Source organism: Oryx dammah, unplaced genomic scaffold (assembly GCF_014754425.2).
Source record: "Oryx dammah isolate SB20612 unplaced genomic scaffold, SCBI_Odam_1.1 HiC_scaffold_21, whole genome shotgun sequence".
Classification (NCBI taxonomy): domain Eukaryota; kingdom Metazoa; phylum Chordata; class Mammalia; order Artiodactyla; family Bovidae; genus Oryx; species Oryx dammah.
The window spans coordinates 52,202,735-52,221,035 of record NW_024070205.1 but is presented as its reverse complement, the minus strand read 5'-3'; the positions used below and the strand labels follow the sequence as shown (position 1 = coordinate 52,221,035).

Genomic DNA, 18,301 nt, shown 5'->3' with positions numbered 1-18,301 from the left:
CCTCCATGTCTGGGTTATTTTTAGACTGGCTTCCTTTTTGGTAGCAGGATGGCTTCTAATAAAAAATGGAGCTAACTACACCATTGAACTGAAGTCCCAAACCACTCTGAGAGGACAATTCATTTGTCTACCCCTGAATCGCTGTGTCCAAGTGACTGCTATGTATTGATTGATTAGAGCTGGGGTTATATTCACTTCTTGAATATTTGTTATGACATATGCTTGCTTTCTGAAACTCTCTCAGACATACAACCTCGGCAAATCAGAGATAGTTACCCTAGACTCTGAACCTGAAACTAGAGGAAAAAGAAATAGGCTATACACAGAGTCCACTCTGGCAAGGGTGGCAGCAGTGGCAACAGCTGCAGACATTTAGCAAAAATTAGCAGAGACAGCAAGCCACTCTAGTGCAAGCATCAGGCTCTAGATGCGACAGGCACTGCACTCTGGTGGCAGCCATTGATAGTGGCAGCCATGTCCTCACAGAACCGGTTCTATAGCTCAACTTTGTTCCCGGCTACATAGCCTGCGAGACTAGTTTTCTAGTCATCCTAGGGATTTTTAATAAATCATTTTATTTATCATTTGATGTTAACCTGAATATATTTCTATTTTGGCTGGGAAATAGCATTACCCTGAGTTCTAAGTCAGTCAGGGCCCATCCCTGGAGCTGGGAACCAGATTAACCTCACCCAAACCACATAGCTGCTTTGCAGTGGGGAGAGGAAGAAAAGGTATTGGGATAGCCGCCACTAAAAAAGAATATTAATGGTCTTTAACATCAACAAAACAAACTTGCTAACTTGTTCTTTGCTTTCTTCTACCGTTAAAGTAACATCAGTGACATTTCTGAAACAGAGGAAACTCTGATAATTATTGAAGCAATGAGAGAAGCTAGTTTACCAAAGTTTCTTCCTAAAGATGTCCTACTTTTTGAAAAGATTATGAGAGATATTTTTTGTGGAGCAACAGTTTCAAAAGTAAATCAGATTGTCTTGGAGGTAATAAGACCTTTGAAAATCATTACAAATCATTTATATGTAGAATATCAGTTAAGAAACTATGATAGTTGTGAATTTAAAATTTAGTTATTCCTGAAATTCTCTATTCATGTTATAACTTGGGACATAAAAATACTTGGAGATATATATTTCCCATGAATGAAGAACTTTTAGTACATCTTGGCATAATGGAAACAAGAACAAATTGTGTACCTTTAAGGAAGGAAGGCTGTTAACACATATTTTGCTCCTCAATTTTCTCATCTTTCAAGTGAGAATGATATTGTCTGCTCTTCCTACTTTCAAAAGGTGCTTAGAGAATCAAATTGTATTAGAATTATGAATAAAGACCTTAATGTGTAAATACTTTGTGATCATTAAAGTGACACAATTTCAAAGTCATTTATGGGGCTTCCATGGTGGTTTAGACGGTAAAGAAACAGAGCCCTTTATACTTTCTCTTATGTATATAAAACCATACAGTCGTTGCCTTAGTGTAGGTAGGCTGTCAGTGTCTTCTGTTACTATGATACAACCTGCTGCTACTCCCTGCATTCTAATACGTTGTCAGATGGCCACCAGAGCTGCTTTCCTAAAACATATGTTTGATCACACCACCAAAGCAGCTGTTGAAGCAATATTGCCTCTAGTACAACAGTCAAATTAATTATCTTGGCCATAATGCCTTTCACAATTTGGTCCGACCAGATTATCTTTCTCATACTGAGCATTAAAGTAAGAAACTAGGAAAAAGAGCAATAAAACAAATTCTCTGAAATGAAACCAATGAAAATAATGAAGGAAAGGGCAGAAATCAACCAAATAAAGAATAAAAACTATAGGAAAAACAACAAAACCAAAGTTATCAGTTTGATTGTATACAGACCTCAAGCAAGAATGATTAATAATTGAAAAAGAAACAATGATATTAAGATTTAAAAGTGATGAGAACATTATGAACAACCTAAGTTAATAAACATAAAGCTATAGACATGTTGCATTAAGCAACAGGGAATGGGAAGTGATCACTGAGTAAAAACAATTTTTAAAGATACTCAAAGCAACTTCTTCCCATCCCTCCTCCCCAAAATTCAGAACCAAATGGTTTTATAGTTTTAATTGGAGATTATATGCTAGAATTCATGTATGTATCCTTTTGAGATAACCTTTATTCAGAGTGCCCATATCATCTAATAAATGGCTTTTCTTTCGTAAGGGTTTCATATATGTATTTTGTGCTTATTGGATATAAAGTTATATATATAGCCTATTAATTATATTTTTCAGAGCTTGATATCTATTTTTACTGATTTATCATTTTCTGAAAGGGGTATATCAAAATCTTAACTGAAATTATTGTTTTATCTATGTGTCTTGCATATCTGTTAATTGTTACTTTATATAATTTGACATTATAAGTTGCGTATGTTTGTTTATTCTTTAACTACTATGTCTTTTTCTGGACTGTATGCTATGTCTTGCCTTAAGACCTATTTAGTCAGATATTAAGATTTCTATCCAACTTTTTTATGTGGATTCATATTTTTAGAATCTCTTTTTCCATCCTTGTATTTCTCAAACTTTCTATGTTTCTCTGCTGGAACTATAAGTCTTATGGGAGATGTATCAGTGGACTTTGTTTTCTTGTAATTCAGTCTGTGATTATCTGTCCTGTGTTGATTTTAACTTTTTATATTCATTATAGATTCTGTTATCTTAAAATTCATTACTGTTATAATATTTATTTAATTTCTTTTTCTTCATTGTTTTCTCTCTTGCTCTGCTCTCTGTGGGATAGACTGAATTTTCTTCTCTGTTTATTTTGTGTTTATTCTCTATGGTGCCTCTCTTAACTGAACACTGACATCCAGCATTATTTGTTCCTATTTATTAATTTTTTCAATATCTATATATTTTCCCTTTCAAAACAAGTACTTTAGCTCACTCTTTGGTCTTCCCCATACTCTCAATGTTATATATGTCATATCATAAATGTTTGTTATAGGAATTTTTTTTCCTTTTCCTGGGGCCTAGTTTTTGTAAACACATATGTTTGCCCACACAGGCATGTGCATGTGTTTAGAATACTGTAAACTAACAAGGTATTTTGTAAAACTTTCTCTTCATACCTCTTATAGACTTCAATGTATTCCTTTTTTTTTTAGCACTTCTTCCAACAGTGGTTTTCAAGTAGGTTTTGTGTGACAAAACTTTGGCAACTATTTCTCATATGCCTTTATATTTAGATTACAGTTTGGCTGGTTATAAAATTCTAAGTTTAAGGTTCTTTTCATTTAATACAATAAAATATTTAATCTTTAAAATATTATTGCATTTTCTCTTGCTCCGCTCTCGAAATGGTGTCACCTTAGTATGTGTTCTTTTGTAATGTATCTGTTCTTTCTCTCCAGAAGCTTTAAAATTTTTCATTTGCCTTTGTATTCTTAATTTCAGTATAAATTCTCTTGTTATGAATTTTGGTATTCTATAAGCCCTTTTAAGATGTAATTTTGAAGGAGACATATAGTGTAACATTCTTTGTTCCACATGATTAAATGAGTTAGACTTTTCCAGACCAACAAGTCACAGGTCCAGACTCTAAACCATGCTTAGTTTTTTTCATAGCACTTATCTTTGTTTTACATTTTTTAGATTTTCTTTGTTTCATTATTTTAATGAAAATGCAATTTGATTTTTTTCTTTTTGCTGTGTGGTTTCTAGGAGAAAGACAGTGGATATTTGCATCTAAGTTTTGCCTGCATTTTGAAGATTTCATTTGCATTTTAAAGATTTTCATTTTGCTATAAAAAGGAGAAAAATATCCGTTGACAAGTGTTCCTTCTCTGTCTTATGTAAACATCTTTCTATTCTTCTCAGAGAGACTGTGCAAATTTCCTACTCTCCTTCCTACAGTTACAAGTTTTAAGTCCTTCCAGTGTTACTTTTAACATTTTTCAAGACACAGCTAAAACAAATAACATTAGCATTGTAATAACATTTCTACATGTAGATTAATGATTTTACTTGTGAACCTCATTATTTATTCACCTTTTCATCAGTTTTACAAGTTAATTTATAGCTTATGGAAAAGTTTTATATATGAGAATATTAATTTATTCAGCTACTTCCTCCTTTGTATAATTTTTACATTGATAAATATGCAAGCTCTCAACTGTTTAATAAAATGTTACCAAATTGTAGTATATGGCTCATGGAAATGGCACAAAGATAATTTAAAGTTATGATTTTAATATTAAGTGTGGAATAATTCAGTCTCTTATTTAATGGTGTATTTTTGATGGCTTACACAATGACCAATCAATCATATATGACGCACCCACATATGAAGACATGTTATTAAAAAAATAACCTGTAGGTGTGCTGTTTATACTTCTTGTTCATTTGTGATACAAGAATCTGAATTGCATGTGGAATAAGTTGGAGTCTATTCAACTTATTCACATTACTGTCTTTAGCAGTATTCAACGTGTGTTCAGTTCAGTTCAGTCACTCAGTCGTGTCCGACTCTTTGTAACCCCATGAATCGCAGCACGCCAGGCCTCCCAGTCCATCACCATCTCCCGGAGTTCACTCAAACTCACATCCATCGAGTTGGTGATGCCATCCAGCCATCTCATCCTCTGTCGTCCCCTTTTCCTCCTGCCCCCAATTGACATCAGAGTCTTTTCCAATGAGTCAACTCTTCGCATGAGGTGGCCAAAGTACTGGAGTTTCAGCTTTAGCATCAAGGGTCATTATCTCAGAGCAACAAAAGGATAACCTGAGAATTACTAAAACCATATCATGCTATAAGAACTACATATATTTTGTCATCCAATTAACTCCAATGAACATCTTATACAGCCATAAATATTTTAGGTCAGGATTATGATTTTATTTCAAAACCTTCACCAGGTGGGGTGACCCGAGTATATCTGAATATGTCTTCTTTTATTATCCCAGTTCTTCTGATCTTCTGTGCATTCCATGCTATCTTTATTCCACACTTGGGTGACTTTTCACTTGTATTCAAGCAGTATCTAGGTTTGTATTAGTAACTGCAGAGATTCCTAGTTTCTACATCTGAAACTGCAAGCAGTACAGGCCATAAGTGGGCAGTCTCATCAACTTTGGAAGAGGTTGCTTTTCAAAAATAATTTCCTACCTCCAGTTAGCCTTCCATAGAGTCTATTTTTCCTCTGTTTGTACAGTCTTGCTGAGTGTCTGTGTTTTCTTTGGCTGTTTCCTATTGTAGGAATGCAAGGAATGAGAAATGGTGTAGGAGAGGCTAGTGAGAAAAAAGATAAATCATGCCTTTTCTGTAGACATAGTTACCAATTATATCAACATTGAAATAAACCCCACTTTAGGAGGAGTCATGCTGCCCTTATAATTCCTGTGTTGAAATATTAAATATCTTTCAAAGGTGCAGCCGCTTCCTGGGATGATTAATGTATAACCACGTCAAGTTGTTCATCTTGTAAATTTTGCTATTTTTCATCTTGTAAATTTTGCTATCTTAGAATATTCTTAACATTGAAACAGTAAAACAGTCATTACAAAATTGAAAATCAACTTTAATGGTGATTAGAGTTAAACACAGATTAACAAATAAACAAAAATAAAAATACTTATCATTGTTCTCCTTTCAAAAAATTCCACAAAGATATAGAATCTTTTACCTTTTCTTCACTGTAGGATAATTAGACAATTATACTGTGGTAACAGCTAGTTCTTAAATGCATCATAAAGCATGACTTAAACTGGGAGAGGATCTATGAATTTGCTACCTGGGGGTCTGTGATCATAACATTTTCTGTGTATTTTACTTTGGTGGGGGAAGTAATGTTTTCATTATTTTGGAGTTGGTGAACTAAAAAATTAAGAAATACCATTGTAAAGCACTGTATTTGCTACCTAGTTAAGAGAGATTTTGTAGGATTACATATTAAGAGTTTAATTTGCAATGAAATTTAAATTAATGTATTTTTTTTCTTTAAGAAACTAATAGAGATTGCAACACAACAATTGGGCTTACAACAGTGGCCAGCTCAAAAAGAGAGAATCATACAGTTTTATAATCAACTTCAGGTAAGTGTAGAATGTCATGTTACCAATTTGCTCCTGTGTTTAAATAGGTGTGATCAAGGAGAAAAGAAAATTATGATAAAAGATATCTACTATAATGTTCTTCAAAGTAAAGTGGTTTGTTAATTAACTATCTAGACTTTGTTATTTGATCCCTCATTTTCAGTTCAGTTTAGTCGCTCGGTCATGTCTGACTCTTTGCAACCCCATGCCAGGCCTCCATGTCCATCGCCAACTCCCGGAGTTTACCAAAACTCATGTCCATTGAGTCGGTGATGCCATCTAACCATCTCATCCTCTGTCGTCCCCTTCTCCTCCTGCCTTCAGTCTTTTCCAACATCAGGGTCTTTTCAAATGTGTCAGCTCTTAGCATCAGGTGGCCATAATATTGGAGTTTCAGCGTCAACATCAGTCCTTCCAATGAACACCCAGGACTGATTTCCTTTAGGATGGACTGGTTGGATCTCCTTGCAGTCCAAGGGACTCTCAAGAGTCTTCTCCAACACCACAGTTCAAAAGCATCAATTCTTCTGCACTCAGCTTTCTTTATAGTCCAACTCTCACAGCCATACATGACTACTAGAAAAACCATAGCCTTGACTAGATGGACCTTTGTTGACAAAGTAATGTCTCTGCTTTGTAATATGTTGTCTAGGTTGGTCGTAACTTTCCTTCCAAAGAGTAAGCGTCCTTTAATTTCATGGCTGCAGTCACCATCTGCAGTGATTTTGGAGCCCAGAAAAATAAAGTCTGTCATTGTTTCCATTGTTTCCCCATCATTTGCCATGAAGTGATAGAATAGGATGTTATGCTCTTAGTTTCTTGAATGTTGAGTTTTAAGCCAGCTTTTTCACTCTCCTCTTTCAGTTCTATCAAGAGGCTCTTTAGTTCCTCTTTGCTTTCTGTCATAAGGGTGATGTCATCTGCATATCTGAGGTTATTGATATTTCTCTTGTCAATCTTGATTCCAGCTTGTGCTTCATCCAGCTGGGCATTTGGCATGATGTACTCTGCATATAAATTAAATAAACAGAGTGACAATATATAGCCTTGATGTACTCCTTTTCCAATTTGGAACCAGTCTGTTGTTCCATGTCTGGTTCTAACTGTTGCTTCTTGACCTGCATACAGGTTTCTCAGGAGGCAAGTAAGGTGGTCTGGTATTCCCATCTCTTGAAGAATTTTCTATAGTTTCTTGTGATCTACGCAGTCAAAGGCTTTGGCGTAGTCAGTGAAGCAGAAGTAGATGTCTTTCTGAAACTCCTTTGCTTTTTCAATGAACCAATGGATGTTGGCAATTTGATCTCTCGTTCCTCGCTTTTTCTAAATCCAGCTTGAACATCTGGAAGTTCTCGGTTCACATACTGTTGAAGCCTACCTTGAAGAACTCTGAGCGTTACTTTGCTAGTGTGTGAGATGAGTGCAATTGTGTGATAGTTTGAACATTCTTTGGCATTGCGTTTCTTTGGGATTGGAATGAAAACTAACCGTTTCCAGTCCTGTGGCTGCTGCTGAGTTTTCCAAATTTACTGGCAGGTGCAGCACTTTGACAGCATTATCTTTTACGATTGGAAATAGCTCAGCTGGAATTCCATCACCTCCACTAGCTTTGTTTATAGTGATGCTTCCTAAGGCCCACTTGACTTTGGACTCCATTATGTCTGGCTAGGTGAATGATAACACCGTCATGGTTATCTGGGTCATTAAGATCTTTTTTGTACAGTTCTTTTGTGTATTCTTGCCATCTCTTCTTAATATCTCCTGCTTCTGTTACGTCCATACCGTTTCTGTCCAAGGAGGCAGGAGGGGATGTCAGGCTATATACAAGTTTGCAACAAAGGGAGCAGGCAGAGTGAACATGAAAGACCAGCTATCAAGTTAAGGGACTTAGTGTTCTGTGTATGGGAAGATGCAGGCCTCTGGGACCCCTGAGCTCACTCATTCCATGTGAGCCTCAGCTATCTGGGGCCAATCCTGGTTCCTCGTTCACCTTAAACAGTGGCCGCTGGCAGCTTCTTGCATTGCCCAGCTCCTCAGCAGCCACCATGGGGGGTGGGGCAGGGGTGGGGTCACAGCATCCACTGGATCACAATTTGGGGAGCCATCATTCACATTTGAAGGCCAGAAATCACTGATGGCTATGACATTTCTTGCTTGTTGATACGGCAGCGGTTATTTTCATTTCACACTATTTAGAAATATTCATGGTATACAGTTGTACAGGAGACTTTGTTAATCCAGTAATCTCTATTGATCTTTTTTTATGGCTTGTGTTTTTGTGTCCTATTTTTAGAAATCTTTTCTATCCTGTCTCATCAAGGTTTTCTCAGTAATTTTTCTGAAATTTTTAGATACTTGCATTTCTCACTTTTAAGTTGTCTGTGGTTTATTTTTCATTAAAATGTCACATAAGAATTTAGTTTTCCCTGTAAGAAAGTGAAAAGACAAAGTTTCATTCTAACTCTTTGTGACCCCATGAACTGTAGCCTGCCAGGCTCCTCTGTCCATGGGATTCTCCAGGCAAGAATACTGGAGTGGGCTGCCATTCCCTTCTCCAGGAGATCTTCCCAAGCTAGGGATCAAACCCGACCCAGGGATTGAACCTGGGTCTCCTGCATTACAGGCAGATTTTTTACCATCTGAGCCACCAGGGAAGCCCTTTCCCTGAATGGATAACCACTGTTCCTAAGACTTCTTTACTGATATATGATTTCTGTCATATAGTAAGTTTTCATATATAAAAGGATAGACTTCTTCTATACTTTATTATTTGTCCTGTATTTATATCTTTGTGAAAACACCGCACAGTCTTAATTATCATAGGTTTATAACAAGTCTTTATATCTGTTGGCACCACTTAGAGTTGCCGACTCAGTCTGAAAATTAAACTGACAAAAACAGATAAACAGGAGAACATACACATTTTATTGAATTTTTATATGCACACAAGAGTCTTCCAAAAAACAATGAAGACCTCAAAAAATGATCAGAACAGGATGCTCTTTTACCTTTTAGGCAAAGAAATGTGAATTTGTGAAAAATTCCTTCTCTGAGGTGTAATTTGCATTGGTTTAGGGAGGGAGGCAAGTTAATGGTTGGCTTCTACATAAGAAGAATAGGAATGGTCTTCAGGACTGAATTCCAAATTTATAAAATAGTTCTGTATAATCCCTTATCTGTTTCATGCTGATAATTACTCAGGAAGCAAGTGAAAAGAAACAATTCCTTTCTGGGGAAACTCACATTCAATGACCAAATTTTCTTGGTAAAGTGTTTGGACAAAAAGAAGGTAAGGGAGATAGAGTCAGAAATCTTTCTGAGTCAGTTTTTGAAAGGCTATTCCAGTGATCAATAATACCAGATGCCTGTGGATGGTAGGAAGTGTAGAGGGTCCATAGAATTCCTTGACAATCAGCTCATTTTTGAGTGACTCTTGCATTAAAAGATTGACACCATTGTCACATTGCAAATGGTCCAGATATTCAAACACATGACACAAATTACTTTCAACAGATGTGATGGTGTGCCTAGAGTTAGTCAGTCGGATTGAAATAGCAGGGCCATAGCTTGAATAGCGTTAATATCAGTGAAACACCACCAGTAGACCCAGTAGAGGGGATCAAAGATCTGATGTAGGATCTGCGAGGTGTAAGTGGGGGTCATTCATGCCCTATGCAGTGTGGCTTCTCTCACTGAGACAACTGTGTCAACTTTTGGTAGGAGTCACCAGTCTGAAGTTCAGTGGTAGCATCAGAAACACACAGTTCTTTATTTTGTCCAATCTGTGATGGTGAACGTGTTACGACATCCAGTGTGATGTTGCATCCAGAAAGCTGTCACAGCAACCTGGGAAGAGAAATCAATCAGCAGCTTAATTCTAATTCTGGGTAATCTCATTAGAATGGGTCCTCACCATGGGCCCTTGAATGACTTAGGTAGTTTGATCAGCAGCTACCATTTGTCTCCACAGTACAAAGCCCCATATAGGATTATCTTTAATCTTCTGTTCTGTAGTTTTCCAAATGGCACACCAAATAGGCCATCAAGAAAAGCCCAAGAATTGGAGTTCTTCCCAGGGAGCAAAATAAACAAGACTTCTTTTGATTCTTCATAGCTGACTCTGAGGCTGGACATCAAGACACTTCAGGTTTCAGCTTAGTTGAACCATCAGTAAACCAGACCAAAGCGTTTGTGGAAATCTTTGTGAATCAAGGGTCAACTGAGCCATCAGCTTTGCTTTAGGAGTTTAAGTGGGGTATAAGATTGCTCCCAGAGAAATAGCTGCCGTTCTTTCATATAAAGCCGTGATGCCCCAGGACCAGGCTAGCTGCAGTCCTGAATATATAATTTCCATTTGACAACCAAGGTTTTTTCAATCTTTCTCATCTTTCCAGTTATAGAATGGGACTATCAGACCAGAGAATCACAAAGCCTTCATGAAGGTATAGGGGTTGAAATGGAAGTAAAAAGCTGTTTTAACTTTATCCATATTTAAATTTTAATGTATATATGTGAGACATTGTTAAAAATAGTTATTTCTTCAGTGTTCTTGTAACAGTCCAAAGGAGATGGTGAGGGGCCCACTCTGATGTTTAACATCTGACCTACTCAGTCCATTTGGACTGCTCTAACAAAACACAATACCTTGAATGGCTTACACAACAGACTTATTTCTCACAGTTCTGGAGATTGGGATATTCAAGATCAAAGTGCTGGCAGGTTTTATTTCTGGTGAGAACCTTCTACCTGCAGATGGTGAACTGCAGGACACTTCTCACACTGTCCTCACATAGTAGAAGGAGAGCAGACTCTCCTCTTTCTTCCTTTTCTTATAAAGACACCATTCTAACATGCAGTCCACCCTCATGACCTCATCTAAACTTGCTTGCCTACCAAAGACCCCCACCTCCAATACTACTGCACTGGGTGATAGGGCTTCAACATTTGAATGTTAGGAGGACACGAAAATTCAGTTCATAACACCAAGGTAAGGCAGGCTATTGTGGTTGGGATAAAGAAAAGATGATATCATGCAAAAGTTTTCAAAGAAATAAGAGAATGAAAAAGGCAAGTATTCTACTTTAGACAGTTGGTGCTATGCTGTACTTAGTCACTTAGTCATGTCCGACTCTTTGCAACTTCATGGACTGTAGCCGACCAGGCTCCTCTGTCCGTGGGGATTCTCCAGGCAAGAATATTGGAGTGGGTTGCCATGCCCTCCTCCAGGGGATCTTCCCAATCCAGGGATCGAACCCAGGTCTTTTGCATTGCAGGCGGATTCTTTACCATCTGACCCACCAGGGAAGCACAAGAAAACTAGAGTGGGTAACCTATCCCTTCTTCCTGACCTAGGAATCAAACCTGGGGTCTCCTGCATTGCAGGTGGATTCTTTACCAGCTGAGCTACCAGGGAAGCCCAGACAGTTGGTACCTAGTGGTTTTATTGACTAGATTAGGGAGAAGGAAATGGCAACCCACTCCAGTATTCTTGCCTGGAAAATCCCAGGAACAGGGGAGCCTGGTGGGCTGCCGTCTGCGGGGACGCAGAGTCAGACACGACTGAAGCGACTTAGCAGCAGCAGCAGCAGGGAAATAACAGAAAGAACAAATGTAGGGGAAAAAGATACAGATTAGATTATGTTGACTTTGAAAAAGAAGTGTGACATCCAGATGGAAGTATTTAGTAGCACATTGAAATTTCACTCTGGCATTTAGAATCAAAGACTGAGAAAAATGTACATTTTTAAAAGGAGTCATTAGAATTCAGATGATAGTTAAAGATACTCAAATGGATGAAATTGGATAGGGACAATGTGGAGGAGAGAGAGACAAGGATGAATTAGGGAAGATTAACATGGAAAGGACAATCAGAACTCAAAAGAGAAAAAATAGAGAACAGGAAGCCCAGATAAATCTTACTACAGAAGCCAGTCACAGAGAAAGGCACAGGAGTAAATGAGAATTAGAAAGTGAACTAAACTATTAAATATCAAGAATGAAAATCATTCTTTGAATTTTAAAATTGGGAGACTTGTGGTGATTTTAATATTTGCCTAGTCAATAAAACAGAACGTGGATTACAACCAATTGAAAAATAATTTGAATAAATGGTCCATGGATATAGTCAGAGATGTATTTGTAAATAAGAACTTTGAGGTTTCAGCTTTGTTGAATAATCAGTAAACTAGAATTAAGCCATAAATCTCCAATTCTGTTTTAGGCTTGTGTTGGTGTGATGTTAGTGGGTCCAACAGGTGGAGGAAAAACAACAGTCAGAAGAATTTTAGAAAAAGCATTAACACTATTACCAATTGAAGAATTCTTATTGACTGAAGAAAGGGACTCTATTTCACAGGTAAATATTCTACTAAATATAAAAATTAAAAATAAAATTTAAAAAAGATATCATTTAAGATCCATCCTTTTAGAACTATAATACAGAATAAACATATAGGTAGAGATAAATACATAAGTTTGGAATCAGATAAATTGTAGTTTGGAAAAAAAAATATTCTACTAAATAAAATATTTCTCTTTTTATTTAGGTCTTATTTTATACTTCAGTAACATTTTTTGTTCTCTTTACAGAAGTACGTTTTTTTACTTGTCAAATTTCTTGCTAGGAATTTTGTAGTTAGGAATCATTGTAGTGAACAAGATTTTTTTTCATCTGAATCTCAAACTGATAGATGCTAGTGTAAAATAAAATTATAAAATATATATGTTGTATTTAGTCATTTTACCTAATTGACTAATAGTTTTAATTATTTTTTTAGGTAATCTATTGAATTATCTTCATTCTTCAGTTTATATGGTGTATCACGTTTCATTTCTATTTCATTTATTTCTAACTGATTTTATCATTTATTTCCTTTTACTAACTTTTGGTTTCACTTGTTATTCCTCTAGTTGCTTTGAAATATCTTCAAATGACTATAATTTTTTTTCTTTTCTAATATTTATATATATTTTTCTTATTAAATTGATTAACTCTCCAAGCCAATGTTAACTGTAATACTTTGTTCCTTATATTATCTAAAATGCAGTTGCTATGTCTGTATTTAATATGATTTTGCTCTCAGTCTATAATGGGTATTCTCTATCACACATTGGAAGTTACATTTTAGTCTCATTACATTTCAGCTTTTGACTCCTAGAATTTATGAAATGACTTCTCAGCATGTATTTTTAATATTTTATCTGGTTAATTTATAACATCTTGATAGACTTACTAATGTTAAATCGTCCTTAGATACCTAGAATAACTCCTACCTTTTCAAGACGTATTTTTATTCAATATAAAATTAGACTCTAATAAAGAGTATGCATTTTAATTATCTTACTTAAAGATTCATTGTTGGTAATATAGTCCAAAAGTCTAAGAAACTCAGGTTCTCAATTACGTGGATTCTTTTAGTGTGAAATATCCTGCTTCAAAATCTTTCATGTGGCAGCTCATAATTCTTTATCCATTATCAATAACTGTTAATTCTCAAGCAATTATTATAATTAGTAATAGGTAAATTATCACATCAATAATAAAAATAAATAATACTCATGCAGTACTAAATATGGACCAAATGCTGGTGAAAACACCTTTACTTGAATTCTCTCATTCAGTCCTTACACCTCAGTGGACAGAAATCTGTTTTATTAAAAATATGTTTCATACTGCAAAAGAAATATGTACCATTGTGAGAAATTTATAACAACTGCAAATACTTTGTTGTATTTCTTTTCATTATTTTTTAAGCTAAATATATTTATAGATATTTGAGATAGTACTATGTATAAATGATTTCAAATTTTCTAATGTTGGCTTTTTCATCTAATGTTATATGCTGAGAATTAACCCCGTCATTAAAAACTTCTCACAACATCATTCCAATAAGTATATTCTGTATATATGACTATGTGTGTGCATGTCTGCTAAGTCACTTCAGTTATGTCCAACTCTTTTGTGACTCTGTGGACCGAAGGCCGCCAGGCTCCTTGGTCCATGTTATTTTCCAGGCAAGAATACTGGAGTGGGTTGCCCTGCCCTCCTCCAGGGGATCTTCCTAACCCAGGATTCAAATGCACATCTCTTACATCTCCGCATTGCCAGGCTGATTCTTTACCACTAGTGCCACTGGGAAGCTCACATATGACTATTTGTTGTTTTTTTGTTGTTCTGTCACTAAGTCATGTCTGACTTCTTGCAATCCCCTGGCTGCAGCACGGCAAGCTTTCCTGTCCTTCACTGTCTTCGGGAGTTTGCTCAAACTCATGTCCACTGAGTCGGTGATGCTATATAGCCATCTCATTCTCTGCCACCCTCTTCTCCTTTTGCCTTCAGTCTTTTCCATCACCAGGGTCTTTTCCAGTGAGTTGGCTGTTCCCATTAGGGGCCAAAGTTTTGGAGCTTCAGCTTTAGCATCAGTCCTTCCAAAGAATATTCAGAATCAATTTCTTTTTGGAATGACTGGTTTGATCTCCTTGAAGTCTAAGGGACTCACAAGAGTCTTCTGCAACACCACATTTCGAAAGCATCAGTTTTTCAGTGCTCAACCTTCTTTATGGTCCAACTCTCACATCCGTACATGACTGCTGGGACTAACTTTGATTGTATGGATCTTTGTTGGCAAACTAATGTCTTTGGTTTTTAATATGCTGTCTAGGTTTGTCATCGGACTTCCCAGTTGGTACTGGTACTAGTGGTAAAGAACCTGCATGTCAATGCAGGAGATTTAAGAGATGTGGGTTCAGTCCCTGGGTTGGGAAGGTCTGCTGGAGAAAGGCATGGCAACCCACTCCAGTATTCTTGTCTGGAGAATTCCACAGACAGAGGAGTCTGGAGGGCTACAGTCCATAGGGTCGCAAAGAGCTCGACACGACTGAAGCGACTGAGCATGCACGCATGCACTAGTTTTGTCATAGGTTTCCAAACCTGAGTCTCTCCTGCATTGCAAGTGGATTCTTCACTGTCTGAGCCACCAGGGAAGCGCTGTGTATGACTATGCTATAATTTAATTTATTTAATGATTCTTTCATGTTTAATATCTTTTATATGCTGCTGCTGCAAAGTCGCTTCAGTCATGTCCGACTCTGTGCGACCCCACGGACGGCAGCCCTCCAGGCTCCTCTGTCCACAGGATTCTGTAGGCAAGAATACTGGAGTGGGTTGCCATTTCCTTTTCCATTTTATATATGAGGCTTTTAAAATATAATAAAAATATTTAGACTAATGGCAAGATCTTAGGTAATAGAATTGTTTTGATCTTCCTCCTAGATTCAAAACTTTTCCTAATTGATCTGTTCAGGACCTTTTCTATATTTATCTTAGTTCATTTAGATTACTTTATTTCCTTATCTTCACTTCTTTTCCTTCTTCATCATAGGAAACTTCTATAATGCTTGTACTAGATGCCCTTATGTATCTTGGTATCGTTGTAGTTCAGATGGTAAGGAATCGCCTGCAATGCAGGAGACCTGGGTTTGATCCAAGGCTGGGAAGATCCCCTGGAGAAAGGCACGGCAACCCACTCCAGTATTCTTGCCTGGAGAATTCCATGCAGAGAGGAGCCTGGCAGGCTACAGTCCCTGGAGTCGGAAAGAGTCGGGCAAAACTGAACTGCTAAGCACACAAACACATCCTTTAAAAAATGTCTGTACCTCAAGTTGGATTGTTCTGTGGTGGGTATACATTCATCATGCACTGCAAAGTAAAATTCAAGTGAATTTCATATATCATGTAATTAACCATTTTAAGATGTACAATTTCAATATCATTTAGAGCATTCACAGCATTGTGCAATTACCACCTCACTCTGGTTTCAAATTTTCCAGAAGAACACCCTCTACCCATTAAAAAATCACTCCCCATTACCTTTTCTCTCCATTCTCTGGAAACCACTGGTTGACTTTCTGTCTGTATGGATTTGTGTATTCAGATTCAGTTTAGTTCGCTTCAGTCACTCAGTCATGTCGACTCTTATCGATCCGATGGACTGCAGGACACTGGGTCTCCCTGTCCATCACCAACTCCTGGAGTTCAGTCAAACTCACGTCCATTGAGTCAGTGATGCCATCCAGCCATCTCATTCTCTGTCGTCCCCTTCTTCTCCCGCCTTCAATCTTTCCCAGCATCAGGATTTTTTCAAAGGAGTCAGTTCTTCCCATCAGGTGGCCAAAATATTGGAGCTTCAGCTTCATTAGTCCTTCCAATGAATATTCAGGACTGATTTCCTTTAGGATGGACTGGTTGGATATCCTTGCTGTTCAAGAGACTCTCAAGTGTCTTCTCCAACACCACAGTTCAAAAGCATCAATTCTTCGGTGCTCAGCTTTCTTTATAGTCCAACTCTCACATCCATACATGATTACTGGAAAAACCATTGCCTTGACTAGACAGACCTTTGTTGGCAAAGTAATGTCTCTGCTTTTTAATATGCTGTTTAGGTTGGTCATAACTTTTCTTCCAAGGAGCAAGTGTCTTTTAATTTCATGGCTGCAGTCACTATCTGCAGTGATTTTGGAGCCCCCCCCAAAAATAAAGTCTGCTACTGTTTCCACTGTTTCCCCATCTATTTGCCATGAAATGATGGGACTGGGTGCCATGATCTTGGTTTTCTGAGTGTTGAGTTGTAAGCCAGCTTTTTCACTCTCCTCTTTCATTTTCATCAGGAGGTTCTTTAGTTCTCCTTCACTTTCTGCCATAAGGTTGGTGTCATCTGCATATCTGAAGTTATTGATATTTCTCTCTGAAATCTTGATTCCAGCTTGTGCTTCTTCCAGCCCAGCATTTCTCATGATGTACTCTGCATATAAGTTAAATCAGCAGGGTGACAATATACAGCCTTGATGTACTCCTTTCCCAATTGGAAACCAGTTGGTTGTTCCATGTTCAGTTTTAACTGTTGCTTCCTGACCTGCATACAGATTTCTCAAGAGGCACGTCAGGTGATCTGGTATTCCCATCTCTTTCAGAATTTTCCACAGTTTATTGCAATCCACACAGTCAAAGGCTTTGATGAAGTCAATAAAGCAGAAGTAGATGTTTTTCTGGAACTCTCTTGCTTTTTTGATGATCCATCAGATGTTGGCAATTTGATCTCTGGTTCCTCTGCCTTTTCTAAAACCAGCTTGAACATCAGGAAGTTCATGGTTCACATATCGCTGAAGACTGGCTTGGAGAATTTTGAGCATTACTTTACTAGGGTGTGAGATGAATGCAATTGCACGGTAGTCTGAGCATTCTTTGGCATTGCCTTTCTTTGGGATTGGAATGAAAACTGACCTTTTCCAGTCCTGTGGCCACTGCTGAGTTTTCCAAATTTGCTTGCATATTGGGTGCAACACTTTCACAGCATCATCTCCTAGGATTTGAAACAGCTCAACTGGAATTCCATCACTTCCACTAGCTTTGTTTGTAGTGATGCTTTCTAAGGCCCACTTGACTTCACATTCCAGGATGTCTGGCTCCAGGTAAGTAATCACACCATCATGAGTATCTGGGTCGTGAATATCTTTTTTATACAGTTCTGTGTCTTCTTGCCACCTCTTCTTAATATCTTCTGCTTCTCTTAGGTCCATACCATTTCTGTCCTTTATCGAGCCCATCTTTGCATGAAATGTTCCCTTGGTATCTCTAATTTTCTTGAAGAGATCTCTAGTCTTTCCCATTCTGTTGTTTTCCTCTATTTCTTCACACTGATCACTGAGGAAGGCTTTCTTTTCTCTTCTTGCTATTCTTTGGAACTCTGCATTCAAATGGCTATATCTTTCCTTGTCTCCTTTGCTTTTTGCTTCTCTTCTTTTCACCGCTATTTGCAAGGCCTCCTCAGACATCCATTTTTCTTTTTTACATTTCTTTTTCTTGGGGATGCTCTTGATCCCTGTCTCCTGTACAATGTCATGGACCTCCGTCCATAGTTCATCAGGCACTCTGTCTATCAGATCTAGTCCCTTAAATTTATTTCTCACTTCCACTGTAGAATCATAAGGGATTTGTTTTAGGTCATATGTGAATGGTCTAGTGGTTTTCCCTACTTTCTTCAATTTAAGTCTGAATTTGGCAATAAGGAGCTCATGATCTGAGCCACAGTCAGCTCCTGGTCTTGCTTTTGCTGACTGTATAGAGCTTCTTCATCTTTGGCCACAAAGAATATAATCAATCTGATTTCTGTGTTGACCATCTGGTGATGTCCATGTGTAGAGTCTTCTCTTGTGTT

At 37.4% G+C, this 18,301-nt stretch overlaps 1 protein-coding gene across 1 annotated transcript in view; it reads left to right on the top strand.

Annotated features, from left to right (window-relative positions):
- Positions 1-18,301, top strand: part of DNAH14 (dynein axonemal heavy chain 14) — a 361,705-nt gene that overhangs the window by 157,645 nt on the left and 185,759 nt on the right. Inside the window, exons 33-35 of the mRNA XM_040262849.1 lie at positions 833-1,001; positions 6,003-6,092; positions 12,310-12,444. Of these exons, the coding sequence (XP_040118783.1) occupies positions 833-1,001; positions 6,003-6,092; positions 12,310-12,444 (394 nt within the window). The remainder of the gene's footprint in view (positions 1-832; positions 1,002-6,002; positions 6,093-12,309; positions 12,445-18,301) is intronic.